Source organism: Lissotriton helveticus, chromosome 3_1 (assembly GCF_964261635.1).
Source record: "Lissotriton helveticus chromosome 3_1, aLisHel1.1, whole genome shotgun sequence".
Classification (NCBI taxonomy): Eukaryota; Metazoa; Chordata; class Amphibia; order Caudata; family Salamandridae; genus Lissotriton; species Lissotriton helveticus.
The window spans coordinates 1,407,539,842-1,407,554,599 of record NC_136061.1 but is presented as its reverse complement, the minus strand read 5'-3'; the positions used below and the strand labels follow the sequence as shown (position 1 = coordinate 1,407,554,599).

The 14,758-nt window shown below is 47.0% G+C and overlaps 1 protein-coding gene across 5 annotated transcripts in view; it reads right to left on the bottom strand.

The window, feature by feature from the left end:
• CLASP1 (cytoplasmic linker associated protein 1) overlaps positions 1-14,758 on the bottom strand; it is a 1,618,163-nt gene that overhangs the window by 659,387 nt on the left and 944,018 nt on the right. For all 5 annotated transcript variants that reach the window (XM_078682066.1, XM_078682063.1, XM_078682065.1 and 2 more), the window contains one exon: positions 1,457-1,520. In XM_078682066.1, coding sequence (XP_078538192.1) covers positions 1,457-1,520 — 64 coding nt within the window. The remainder of the gene's footprint in view (positions 1-1,456; positions 1,521-14,758) is intronic.

Sequence of the window (14,758 nt, the reverse complement as noted above, 5' to 3'; positions counted from 1 at the left end):
TCAGATAGAGATGATCACTTGCTAGATTGAGCCAGCTAGGGTCTGGGTGTCTAATTTAGACATGGTTGAATAAGAAGGTCCGGCCTATTGTGGAGCTTCTCATGGGGTGTGATGGACATCTCAAGGAATGTTACGTACCAAGGCTGCCTGACCCATGTGGGGCAACCAGGGTAAGTATTAGAGATATGTGAAGCATCTTCTGATCCACGTACAGAAGTAGTGGGAGAGGCGGAAAAGCATAGACAAAGATCACTAACCAGTTCATCCATCGTGCATTGCCCATAAAGTGTGGATGTGGGTCCCTGGAAATAAAGTTTGGGCATCTCATGTGTTAAGAGTGGCTAACAAGTCTACCTGAGAGGTGCCCTAGTGCTGGAAGTACTGGAGTATGACTTGAGGGTGTAAAGTAAAGTAAAGTAAAGTAATCCGCAAAAGATGTATGAGGTGGTCGAGAGCCCTGGACCAGATTTCTTGCTCTACTGCTAGGAGTGGGGGGGGGGGGGGTGGAGGGGGGAGTGAGGGGGGGAATGAGAGCTGCCCTGCTTCTCAACCTAGTACACAGAGATCATGTTGTACATCTTTATCAGGAGTACTTTGCCTTGATTTACTTGAAGGAAGGCCTTGAGAGCGAAGCATATTACTAGTAGCTCAAGAGAGTTGATGGGCCTCCCCGGTGATGGGATGCCCAGACCCCCTGTATTTTCATATGGTCTGTATGTTCCCCTAGGCCTGCGAAGGATGTGTCAATGGTAATGGTGACTTGCGGAATTGATGCTGAGAAAGGCCTGTCCTGCAAAAGTCTGTTGTTCCACCAATGCAGGAAGTGATGGGTGCAGGTGTCTCCCAACACTGGATCTTCCCAGTGACCTTTTACATGTCATCATTGAGCTGAGAGGCATTAGTGCAACGTGTGCATGAGATCCCTCCATAGAAGGGCTTCCAATCGCCTCTGGGCATTCTTTCTTGGAGCCAACCAGCAGCAAATCCCTATAACTCAGAATTAGAACTGTTTGAGAAGGTTACTAAGGTGAAGAAGCCTTTTCCACCATACATCTAGTTACATTTGCATAATGTCAACAGTAGTATTGAGCACTGCACTTCCCTTTAAGACCAGGGAGCCCATCTCAATTGGATAAAAAACGCCAACATTTTGCAGCTTTGTTTCGTCATCATGCTACACTTGACCATATTTCACTGATCCAGAACTGATGGATTTGATTTTTGGGTGTATCATTTCTACACCTTTGCGCTCCAATATAAAGCCAGCACACTCAGAACCACTTCATTAAATGTAATAAACCAAATACAATTAAGCCAGTTTATGCATTGATATTCTGTAAAAACTGACTGAAATTTATTTGCGAAACTACTTGAAAATTCAGAGAATCAGACACAGTTGCAAACAAAAATCTGAAGTTCGTGCACAAAACAATTTTATAATTATTATTCCTCTAACCTTGCTATGAGGGTCAGCAAACATCCGAGTGAAAATTTCACAAAGCCTTTTCAATTCAACTCGACTGGAAGAAATAAAAGAAAAACTTCTTAGTGAAAACCATTACAAACAAAACGGAACATATTGTTGTGAATAGAAATTAAATAATAAGGCCCATTCTGTACAAAGGCAAAGAAGTTATGTGTGATAAGATGCCCTGTTTGATGGGCTTGACAAAGATATGCAACAGACTGCCATGCACACTGTGGATAAAGCAAGCATGGAACGTAGTGTGGACAGGAGTGAGAATAGATTTCAGCTTAAACTCAGGGTCTTTCTTAATACCATCATTCACAGTTGTGTATAGAATATGGCTTAGGGTTGTTGGTCAATAATGGCAATTTTTGACTGTTGGGTTTGCAAATTAAGAAAAACCAAAGGTGGTGATGGACGGAGCGTTGACAATACAAACACTCACCCCCAGTCAACTGATCTGGGTTTAATCCATCACCGTTCTTTAGCTCACTCCGCCACCCCAGTTCAGACATGGCTATATGCAAATCAGTCTGACCCTGTGCCTCTTGGGAACAGTCCAGCCCGAACTGCCAAGCCATGTCTTCCCTGGACCGGAATCAAGCTACCCAGGACCGGTTTCTGGCATTACAGCCGTCTTCAGCCGGGCTTGCTTGACTCCAGTGGCAAAGTGAGCAAGGGACTCACGTCTGAGCATACCCTGCCAACTTAGGGCGAACAAAGAAAAACCAAAGGTGGTGATGGACGGAGCGTTGACAATACAAACACTCACCCCCAGTCAACTGATCTGGGTTTAATCCATCACCGTTCTTTAGCTCACTCCGCCACCCCAGTTCAGACATGGCTATATGCAAATCAGTCTGACCCTGTGCCTCTTGGGAACAGTCCAGCCCGAACTGCCAAGCCATGTCTTCCCTGGACCGGAATCAAGCTACCCAGGACCGGTTTCTGGCATTACAGCCGTCTTCAGCCGGGAAGCTTGATTCCGGTTCAGGGAAGACATGGCTTGGCAGTTCGGGCTGGACTGTTCCCATGAGGCACAGGGTCAGACTGATTTGCATATGGCCATGTCTGAACTGGGGTGGCGGAGTGAGCTAAAGAACGGTGATGGATTAAACCCAGATCAGTTGACTGGGGGTGAGTGTTTGTATTGTCAACGCTCCGTCCATCACCACCTTTGGTTTTTCTTTGTTCGCCCTAAGTTGGCAGGGTATGCTCAGACGTGAGTCCCTTGCTCACTTTGCCACTGGAGTCAAGCAAGCCCGGCTGAAGACGGCTGTAATGCCAGAAACCGGTCCTGGGAAGCTTGATTCCGGTTCAGGGAAGACATGGCTTGGCAGTTCGGGCTGGACTGTTCCCATGAGGCACAGGGTCAGACTGATTTGCATATGGCCATGTCTGAACTGGGGTGGCGGAGTGAGCTAAAGAACGGTGATGGATTAAACCCAGATCAGTTGACTGGGGGTGAGTGTTTGTATTGTCAACGCTCCGTCCATCACCACCTTTGGTTTTTCTTTGTTCGCCCTAAGTTGGCAGGGTATGCTCAGACGTGAGTCCCTTGCTCACTTTGCCACTGGAGTCAAGCAAGCCCGGCTGAAGACGGCTGTAATGCCAGAAACCGGTCCTGGGAAGCTTGATTCCGGTTCAGGGAAGACATGGCTTGGCAGTTCGGGCTGGACTGTTCCCATGAGGCACAGGGTCAGACTGATTTGCATATGGCCATGTCTGAACTGGGGTGGCGGAGTGAGCTAAAGAACGGTGATGGATTAAACCCAGATCAGTTGACTGGGGGTGAGTGTTTGTATTGTCAACGCTCCGTCCATCACCACCTTTGGTTTTTCTTTGTTCGCCCTAAGTTGGCAGGGTATGCTCAGACGTGAGTCCCTTGCTCACTTTGCCACTGGAGTCAAGCAAGCCCGGCTGAAGACGGCTGTAATGCCAGAAACCGGTCCTGGGAAGCTTGATTCCGGTTCAGGGAAGACATGGCTTGGCAGTTCGGGCTGGACTGTTCCCATGAGGCACAGGGTCAGACTGATTTGCATATGGCCATGTCTGAACTGGGGTGGCGGAGTGAGCTAAAGAACGGTGATGGATTAAACCCAGATCAGTTGACTGGGGGTGAGTGTTTGTATTGTCAACGCTCCGTCCATCACCACCTTTGGTTTTTCTTTGTTCGCCCTAAGTTGGCAGGGTATGCTCAGACGTGAGTCCCTTGCTCACTTTGCCACTGGAGTCAAGCAAGCCCGGCTGAAGACGGCTGTAATGCCAGAAACCGGTCCTGGGAAGCTTGATTCCGGTTCAGGGAAGACATGGCTTGGCAGTTCGGGCTGGACTGTTCCCATGAGGCACAGGGTCAGACTGATTTGCATATGGCCATGTCTGAACTGGGGTGGCGGAGTGAGCTAAAGAACGGTGATGGATTAAACCCAGATCAGTTGACTGGGGGTGAGTGTTTGTATTGTCAACGCTCCGTCCATCACCACCTTTGGTTTTTCTTTGTTCGCCCTAAGTTGGCAGGGTATGCTCAGACGTGAGTCCCTTGCTCACTTTGCCACTGGAGTCAAGCAAGCCCGGCTGAAGACGGCTGTAATGCCAGAAACCGGTCCTGGGAAGCTTGATTCCGGTTCAGGGAAGACATGGCTTGGCAGTTCGGGCTGGACTGTTCCCATGAGGCACAGGGTCAGACTGATTTGCATATGGCCATGTCTGAACTGGGGTGGCGGAGTGAGCTAAAGAACGGTGATGGATTAAACCCAGATCAGTTGACTGGGGGTGAGTGTTTGTATTGTCAACGCTCCGTCCATCACCACCTTTGGTTTTTCTTTGTTCGCCCTAAGTTGGCAGGGTATGCTCAGACGTGAGTCCCTTGCTCACTTTGCCACTGGAGTCAAGCAAGCCCGGCTGAAGACGGCTGTAATGCCAGAAACCGGTCCTGGGAAGCTTGATTCCGGTTCAGGGAAGACATGGCTTGGCAGTTCGGGCTGGACTGTTCCCATGAGGCACAGGGTCAGACTGATTTGCATATGGCCATGTCTGAACTGGGGTGGCGGAGTGAGCTAAAGAACGGTGATGGATTAAACCCAGATCAGTTGACTGGGGGTGAGTGTTTGTATTGTCAACGCTCCGTCCATCACCACCTTTGGTTTTTCTTTGTTCGCCCTAAGTTGGCAGGGTATGCTCAGACGTGAGTCCCTTGCTCACTTTGCCACTGGAGTCAAGCAAGCCCGGCTGAAGACGGCTGTAATGCCAGAAACCGGTCCTGGGAAGCTTGATTCCGGTTCAGGGAAGACATGGCTTGGCAGTTCGGGCTGGACTGTTCCCATGAGGCACAGGGTCAGACTGATTTGCATATGGCCATGTCTGAACTGGGGTGGCGGAGTGAGCTAAAGAACGGTGATGGATTAAACCCAGATCAGTTGACTGGGGGTGAGTGTTTGTATTGTCAACGCTCCGTCCATCACCACCTTTGGTTTTTCTTTGTTCGCCCTAAGTTGGCAGGGTATGCTCAGACGTGAGTCCCTTGCTCACTTTGCCACTGGAGTCAAGCAAGCCCGGCTGAAGACGGCTGTAATGCCAGAAACCGGTCCTGGGAAGCTTGATTCCGGTTCAGGGAAGACATGGCTTGGCAGTTCGGGCTGGACTGTTCCCATGAGGCACAGGGTCAGACTGATTTGCATATGGCCATGTCTGAACTGGGGTGGCGGAGTGAGCTAAAGAACGGTGATGGATTAAACCCAGATCAGTTGACTGGGGGTGAGTGTTTGTATTGTCAACGCTCCGTCCATCACCACCTTTGGTTTTTCTTTGTTCGCCCTAAGTTGGCAGGGTATGCTCAGACGTGAGTCCCTTGCTCACTTTGCCACTGGAGTCAAGCAAGCCCGGCTGAAGACGGCTGTAATGCCAGAAACCGGTCCTGGGAAGCTTGATTCCGGTTCAGGGAAGACATGGCTTGGCAGTTCGGGCTGGACTGTTCCCATGAGGCACAGGGTCAGACTGATTTGCATATGGCCATGTCTGAACTGGGGTGGCGGAGTGAGCTAAAGAACGGTGATGGATTAAACCCAGATCAGTTGACTGGGGGTGAGTGTTTGTATTGTCAACGCTCCGTCCATCACCACCTTTGGTTTTTCTTTGTTCGCCCTAAGTTGGCAGGGTATGCTCAGACGTGAGTCCCTTGCTCACTTTGCCACTGGAGTCAAGCAAGCCCGGCTGAAGACGGCTGTAATGCCAGAAACCGGTCCTGGGAAGCTTGATTCCGGTTCAGGGAAGACATGGCTTGGCAGTTCGGGCTGGACTGTTCCCATGAGGCACAGGGTCAGACTGATTTGCATATGGCCATGTCTGAACTGGGGTGGCGGAGTGAGCTAAAGAACGGTGATGGATTAAACCCAGATCAGTTGACTGGGGGTGAGTGTTTGTATTGTCAACGCTCCGTCCATCACCACCTTTGGTTTTTCTTTGTTCGCCCTAAGTTGGCAGGGTATGCTCAGACGTGAGTCCCTTGCTCACTTTGCCACTGGAGTCAAGCAAGCCCGGCTGAAGACGGCTGTAATGCCAGAAACCGGTCCTGGGAAGCTTGATTCCGGTTCAGGGAAGACATGGCTTGGCAGTTCGGGCTGGACTGTTCCCATGAGGCACAGGGTCAGACTGATTTGCATATGGCCATGTCTGAACTGGGGTGGCGGAGTGAGCTAAAGAACGGTGATGGATTAAACCCAGATCAGTTGACTGGGGGTGAGTGTTTGTATTGTCAACGCTCCGTCCATCACCACCTTTGGTTTTTCTTTGTTCGCCCTAAGTTGGCAGGGTATGCTCAGACGTGAGTCCCTTGCTCACTTTGCCACTGGAGTCAAGCAAGCCCGGCTGAAGACGGCTGTAATGCCAGAAACCGGTCCTGGGAAGCTTGATTCCGGTTCAGGGAAGACATGGCTTGGCAGTTCGGGCTGGACTGTTCCCATGAGGCACAGGGTCAGACTGATTTGCATATGGCCATGTCTGAACTGGGGTGGCGGAGTGAGCTAAAGAACGGTGATGGATTAAACCCAGATCAGTTGACTGGGGGTGAGTGTTTGTATTGTCAACGCTCCGTCCATCACCACCTTTGGTTTTTCTTTGTTCGCCCTAAGTTGGCAGGGTATGCTCAGACGTGAGTCCCTTGCTCACTTTGCCACTGGAGTCAAGCAAGCCCGGCTGAAGACGGCTGTAATGCCAGAAACCGGTCCTGGGAAGCTTGATTCCGGTTCAGGGAAGACATGGCTTGGCAGTTCGGGCTGGACTGTTCCCATGAGGCACAGGGTCAGACTGATTTGCATATGGCCATGTCTGAACTGGGGTGGCGGAGTGAGCTAAAGAACGGTGATGGATTAAACCCAGATCAGTTGACTGGGGGTGAGTGTTTGTATTGTCAACGCTCCGTCCATCACCACCTTTGGTTTTTCTTTGTTCGCCCTAAGTTGGCAGGGTATGCTCAGACGTGAGTCCCTTGCTCACTTTGCCACTGGAGTCAAGCAAGCCCGGCTGAAGACGGCTGTAATGCCAGAAACCGGTCCTGGGAAGCTTGATTCCGGTTCAGGGAAGACATGGCTTGGCAGTTCGGGCTGGACTGTTCCCATGAGGCACAGGGTCAGACTGATTTGCATATGGCCATGTCTGAACTGGGGTGGCGGAGTGAGCTAAAGAACGGTGATGGATTAAACCCAGATCAGTTGACTGGGGGTGAGTGTTTGTATTGTCAACGCTCCGTCCATCACCACCTTTGGTTTTTCTTTGTTCGCCCTAAGTTGGCAGGGTATGCTCAGACGTGAGTCCCTTGCTCACTTTGCCACTGGAGTCAAGCAAGCCCGGCTGAAGACGGCTGTAATGCCAGAAACCGGTCCTGGGAAGCTTGATTCCGGTTCAGGGAAGACATGGCTTGGCAGTTCGGGCTGGACTGTTCCCATGAGGCACAGGGTCAGACTGATTTGCATATGGCCATGTCTGAACTGGGGTGGCGGAGTGAGCTAAAGAACGGTGATGGATTAAACCCAGATCAGTTGACTGGGGGTGAGTGTTTGTATTGTCAACGCTCCGTCCATCACCACCTTTGGTTTTTCTGGGTTTGCAAATTAGCCATTACTAAAGTTACAGGTTACAGGACAAGGTACACCAACAGGGGAGGTGTTGAACGACCTACAGTGGAAAATAGAACTAGAGTAATCCTAAATATATGGCAGAACTATTATTATGATACATTTGCGGGTGGTCACCTATAAATCGGCACTGCCTTTTCTCATTTTAGAAAATGAGAACCTACAATAAAAGACTTCCCTTTAAAAGGAAGTTATTTTTAATAAAACAAATTCATACGTCGACTCCACAACTTCATCACATAAATGATTCCCAGTCAGAGCCGCAAAGCTATAGCTTCATACATTTATAGAGCAGCTATAATGTAATACAGATGTCAGCTTATGTATGTGATGAGTTGAATGATTGTTATCATTCACTTTATGTACCGCACCATCCACAAAATCATTTGGTCATTCTGAGGGAGCGAAAAAAGTGGCCAAATCTTGGCAATAAGAAAGTAAACTGACATCACTTATTAAAACATTTTATAGTATAGATATATCTATATTTATGGACATAACGCCTATGGACATAAGGCGGTTGCCTTGTTATAGATTCTTTCGTGTTTAATGGAACCTGAATAAAGCACTTTGGAATTCATAAACGTTGAGTGTTCCGTTCTAGTAAAGCAGCAGTGGAGATCCACTGTTTGCGAGGTCTTTGTTGCTTAACTTCCGCTTAACGTAAAAGAAGATTTGCACACCTGCTTAACTTAATTATTGGTATAACAGAAAAATATTATTATAGATCGCTATTTAGGGTCCTGCCGATGTTTCATCTCTTGAGTAGTGATTTTAGTAATCTATTTATTCTAGGGGAATTTTAGAGTGTTTTAATTGGGCATAGTGTAATTGGTGTATGTATTTATTTATTGTCATATATGTATTGGTTTTACTGATATTTATTTGATATATTTATCTATTCATGCATGCATGCATCATTTTGTACAAAACTATTACCAAATCGATTTATCGAATTATCATGATGTTAGATTCTTCAATCACACCAATGGTATAATACTTTGAGGGCAGAGATACTTATTATCCTATTAACAATGTAATACATGTTATTCCTCATTATGACATCTAACTTAAGCTACTTCTTAAATAACAGAATTGGTATAAATGTGACCTTGTCATTATCACAAAAGTTGTTTATGTGTATTTGTTTTCAAGCACTATTTCACTTTTTTTGCACTCAGCACTTTATTTTACATCACGCATGGACAATGAATTCAGAAATGCATGAGCAATGAGATTTTGTTCACTTGCAGGGATTGATCTCAACATTTGGCAGGATTTCTTGTACATAGGAGAGAATTATAGGGTATTTAACCTACATTGTTATTTGATTCAAGCCAAAGTGAACATGAAGCAAAGGGTGATGAGCCTTAATATATGTAAATAATCACATCTTATGCTAGTCAATTGAAAACAGTAATTTCAGTTACTAAACTTCAATGAAATGCATATATATATATATATATATATATATATATATATATATGGTTTCAATGACAGCAGCTTACAAATTGTGAATTATCTATGTTCATGCCTTGTTGTCACGTGATGCAATTAACGATGCACTGGTCAATTTAAATTTTGCTGATTTCGATCTTGACACGGTCATGTGATCAAGGCTCGGACTAGCCGAAACGAGTAATGGCGACAAAGGAGGAATAAAATAATCTGACAGCACAAACCTGGGTCTGTATCCGTACTTGGATGTAACCTTTGCGGCGGCGAAGATATATATATATATATATATATATATATAGATATATATAGATATATATATAGATATATATATATATATCACCAAACACCAGCTACAGAAAGTAACTCGAGACAGGCCACTCTAATCGTGCTGTTTACTCTCTTTAAAGAAGACAGTTTTGCATGACGCGTTTCGCCTCCCACGAGGCTTAATCATATGCAACATTCATTAGGATGGGTTCGTTAGCATTTTAAACAAGCATTTACAATGCAATGGTCTCGGAATTATTAAAGGTAGAGCTATTGGCATTGCTCATGACTTTTTTTTTTTTAATCATAAAGAAATGGCATTGTCATTTACATTGCCAATAGCTTAATCGTTAAATAAATGGCATTGTCATTTACAATGCCAATAGCTTAATCGCTCGCAAATGCATGACCTATTGCATTTACACCCACACAGACCCACACACACAAAGCCACCCACACACACATACAGAGCCACACACACAAAGCCACCCACACACACATACAGTTTGCCCTAATCGCGACCTACCTGAAGCTGAATGTGTAAGGTATATTCCTTTAAGGAGCGGGACTCAAAGCAACCTATCAGGTGGGGGCAGGTATTTTACCTTAGAAGCATGACCCTCCCTGAATCATTCTTACGCCTGGCGCTGAAGAAGGCAGACAACGTGCCGAAATGCATTCGCCCTTTGGGGGCTTTTTGGGACTGTTACTCGCCTGTGTTTGAGAATTAAAGCTGTCTTCCATGATTGCCCTGCTGTTGGTCTCTTCACTGGGTCTTTGGATGCGGTGTGGAATTTTGATATTTCGGCGCGCTTTCCAGTGACGCGCTAAGGGACCCCCGCTTTATTAAGGTGACTCTGACAACACTGGAAATTGGATTTTCTCCGGGGTACCGGAATCATCGGAGTCCCCCTGGCTGTTCGGGACTTCGGCGGAGTAGGGGCTTTAAAAAGCCTCACGCTGGGTGAGGTGATGATGTCAGCCTTGCTCCCGCCCACAGCAATCCCGGGAACAACAGGGTGAAGCGGTATAGGACAATTGGAGACGGCGAGATTCTACACACATGGGTCAAGAAGGACGCCCCATGGTATTAATGCTTACCCGCTCCACGCAACAACTTCGACCAGAAAACAAACATGAACAATGCATGCTGGGACTGGTAGGAGTTTGCCCTAATCGCGACCTACCTGAAGCTGAATGTGTAAGGTATATTCCTTTAAGGAGCGGGGCTCAAAGCAACCTATCAGGTGGGGGCAGGTATTTTACCTTAGAAGCATGACCCTCCCTGAATCATTCTTACCCCTGGCGCTGAAGACGGCAGACAACGTGCCGAAATGCATTCGCCCTTTGGGGGCTTTTTGGGACTGTTACTCGCCTGTGTTTGAGAATTAAAGCTGTCTTCCATGATTGCCCTGCTGTTGGTCTCTTCACTGGGTCTTTGGATGCGGTGTGGAATTTTGATATATATATATATATATATATCTATATATATAGATATATATATATATATCACCAAACACCAGCTACAGAAAGTAACTCGAGACAGGCCACTCTAATCGTGCTGTTTACTCTCTTTAAAGAAGACAGTTTTGCATGACGCGTTTCGCCTCCCACGAGGCTTAATCATATGCAACATTCATTAGGATGGGTTCTTTAGCATTTTAAACAAGCATTTACAATGCAATGGTCTCGGAATTATTAAAGGTAGAGCTATTGGCATTGCTCATGACTTTTTTTTTTTTAATCATAAAGAAATGGCATTGTCATTTACATTGCCAATAGCTTAATCGTTAAATAAATGGCATTGTCATTTACAATGCCAATAGCTTAATCGCTCGCAAATGCATGACCTATTGCATTTACACCCACACAGACCCACACACACAAAGTCACCCACACACACATACAGAGCCACACACACACAAAGCCACCCACACACACATACAGAGCCATCCACACAGAGCCACCCACACAGAGTCATTCACATAGAGCCATTCACATAGAGCCATCTACACAGAGCCACCCTCACACAGACAGAGCCACCCACACATAGAGCCACCTACAAAAAAAACTATCCACAGAGCCACACACACACACAGAGCCACACACACACACACAGAGTCACATACACACACAGAGACACACACAGCCACACACACACACACACACACACACACACACACAGAGCCACACACACACACAGAGCCACACACACACACAGAGCCACACACAGAGCCACACACACACACAGAGCCACACACACACACACACACAGAGCCACACACACAAACACACACACAGAGCCACACACAAACAGAGCCACACACAGACAGAGCCACACACAGACAGAGCCACTTATGATCCAAGCTTCTGCTAACTAAAGGCATAATGCCATCACTGATAGATATATGTAATGACCATATGGCTAGGCCCTCCTCATTAAGCCTCGAGTCTCACCCCTCAAGTATGAAATCAAGGCAGTGTTCCTGAGTTAAAGTATAGCCCATCTCCCCCTTGGAAATACATACACATGATAGCCGCTCAGGCAAGAGACATTATACCCGACACAATTCATCAAAGACTAGAAAATCCAGGCATCAAGCAAAACAAAGCAACATGTTCCCTACGTAGGCTTACCGGTATAAGACTGTCAGCAGGTCTGCAAGAGCCAAGACGTCACGGCAGGAAGGATGGGGGACGAATAGCTTCACCGGGCCAGTTACCCCTCTCCACCCACACAAGTACTAACCATGCAAGGATCTCAAAAAAGACGTACTCAGTAAATGTGTGCCACTATTTTTTTTTTTATGACGCTCTGACCGACCTATTTTATTTATTCTAGACCGATCTGGATCCTCATATAACCTGGGGAAAGGGGTCAGATTTAACAACGCCTTGAAATGAGGCCAGGCAGGCTGCTGTTAATACTATTGAAATAGCACCTTTGAGCACCTGTTTCTGTTTGGTGGCTGGAGAACGTAGAATGTAAAGTCCTGCCAGACATAAACGTACAGACATAAACGTACAACCAAAGGTAAGTAGGTTCAACATCGCCTCTTGCTGCTCCTCCAAAAACATAAGGCAAACGTAAACATCTAGCGTGGTAATATACTGGTACTACCTTACGTGATTCCCTCCAACGCCCCCCAATATGAAACTCTGCCAGGGTCCAAAGGAGGGGGTGGGGCAGAGATTGGCCTTTGCCTAGAAGACAAACATGCTTATTTCCTACTCAATGCATGCCCATGCATAGGGGTGTCTTATGAGGACCTGGGGTGCGCAGGCCAAGATACACAGAACCGGCTCTCAAATTCAGAGAAGTAAACCATAGCCCGGGGCTTAGGCCATGAATGCAGGATCTCCTAGCAGCTTGCAAGTAGCTACTCCCAACCGAACCACAACCCACAAAGAAAGCAGGCACACTTATCCCGCGAGGGGCGCCCGTCACGGCGGTGCCCGGGTCTGGGAAGGGGCGGTGGAGGCCTCTGTGCTCTGGCTCACCGATCACGCGTAGCAACGAAGAACGAGGAGGAGGGGCGGCGAGGATGGAAATAAAAGACGGACATTTCCGGCAGTCTTTCGTCTATTTCTAAACACGCTATTGCCTTCACCTCTCATGGCTCCGCCGCCATCTTGGAATGGAATATTTTTCCGTCCTTCAGCAAAACCGCCTGACCCCAAGCTTTCACTCAAACACATTGTTCTCTAGCCATCTGTAGGTGAGAATTAAAATAAACAGACATACAAATAGCAACATGTGAGCAAAGAGCGCATGTATGAATGAACCAGGCGCAGATACTGTATATACATACTGAATGTGCATACAAAATAAGCACCCTGTGAACACGACATGTTTCTGCAACAACGAACCATGAACACAGTACTCACATGTGTGTGATTGACATAAAGGCATGTACATACAAAACACAGAGCCGTGAGCACGGAACAGCTCAGCAGGAGCATAAGATCCACCGATCCACAGAAAACGAGAATCTTGAGCACAGAAGGTACATACGAAATATCGACCGATTAGCAGAGAATGCTCACAGAGAACATCCATCCACTCACGAGGACAGTCAGCACAATTAAAACAGAAACCCACATGCTTGGAACGTAAATAAATTATGCCAACCGGCGAACGAGAAACGTACGTACGTTATATGACAGGAGTGCCTGGTCACAAATGCACGCCTGTTATTTATTTTATTTATTTAAAGAGTTTTATATAGCGCTGGCTAGACCCGGAGGTATCAGAGCGCTTTACATGAGAATCAACAATGTAACAGATAAAGTTCAACAATTAGACAATAAATCCCAAAAAAAGAATAGGCAATACAATTAGGAGAGGGGAGAAAGGAGAGAGAGAGGTAGTGGAGGGGGCAGGGACGGTGAGAATGGGAGGATAAGGGAAGAGACAATACGGAGAGACGAAAAGAAGTGTACCTAAGGACCGTCAGGGTAGGTGAAGACCAAGGAGGGAATCCACGGCCCATCGCACCTATAGCTAAACCAGGTAGCTCCATCAGGCATCAGACAAAAAAGTTCAGTCTCAATACATTGAGAGAGGGGAGAAGGAGAGACATAAAAAGAGGGAGGATGTGGGCGGAGACGGCAGGAGGGACGAAAGGAAGTGCAACAATGTGGTTTAACAGTAAAACAGAAAAAGATCAACAATTACACCTTACAACGAACAGTCAGCACTACATTAGGAGAGGAGAGAAAGAAGAGAGAAAAGAAGTGGGGGTTAGTGAGGTGAGAAAGTGAGGATAAGGAAAGAGACAACCGTAGAGACGAGAGGAAGTCTGTCTAAAGACCGACTGGGTAGGTGACGACCAAGGAGGGAATCTACGGTCCATCGCCCCTTTAGCTAAACCAGGTAGCTCCATCGGGCATCAGACAAAGTAGTTCGGTCTCAAGTGTCGAGGGAAGAGGTTCGCAGAAAAACAGGATGGGAGGGAGATACGGCAGAAAGACTAAGGAAAGTCTGCCCAAAGACCGGCTGGGTAGGTGACGGTCAAGGGGGAGTCCCAAAACCCATATCCTCTATAGCTATCATGTAGCTCCATCGGTCTCTGGCCAAATAACTAGGTCTCAATAGGAAACATTTAAGGAACATTGATGGCAAAATAAATGGAGTGTAGAGGGGAGGGGACAGGGAAGGTGAGAAAGGGAGAATAGGGGAAGAGACAACAAGGAGAGACAAAATGAAATCTGTCTAAAGGATGACTGGGTAGGTGACGACCAAGGAGGGAGTCCACGGGCCATCTCCCCTATAGCTAAACCAGGTAGCTCCATCGGGCATCAGACAAAGTAGTTCGGTCTCAAGTGTCGAGGGAAGAGGTTCGCAGAAAAACAGGATGGGAGGGCGATACGGCAGAAAGACAGTCTCAATACATTGAGAGAGGAGAGAAGTAGAGATAATAAATAGAGGGAGGAA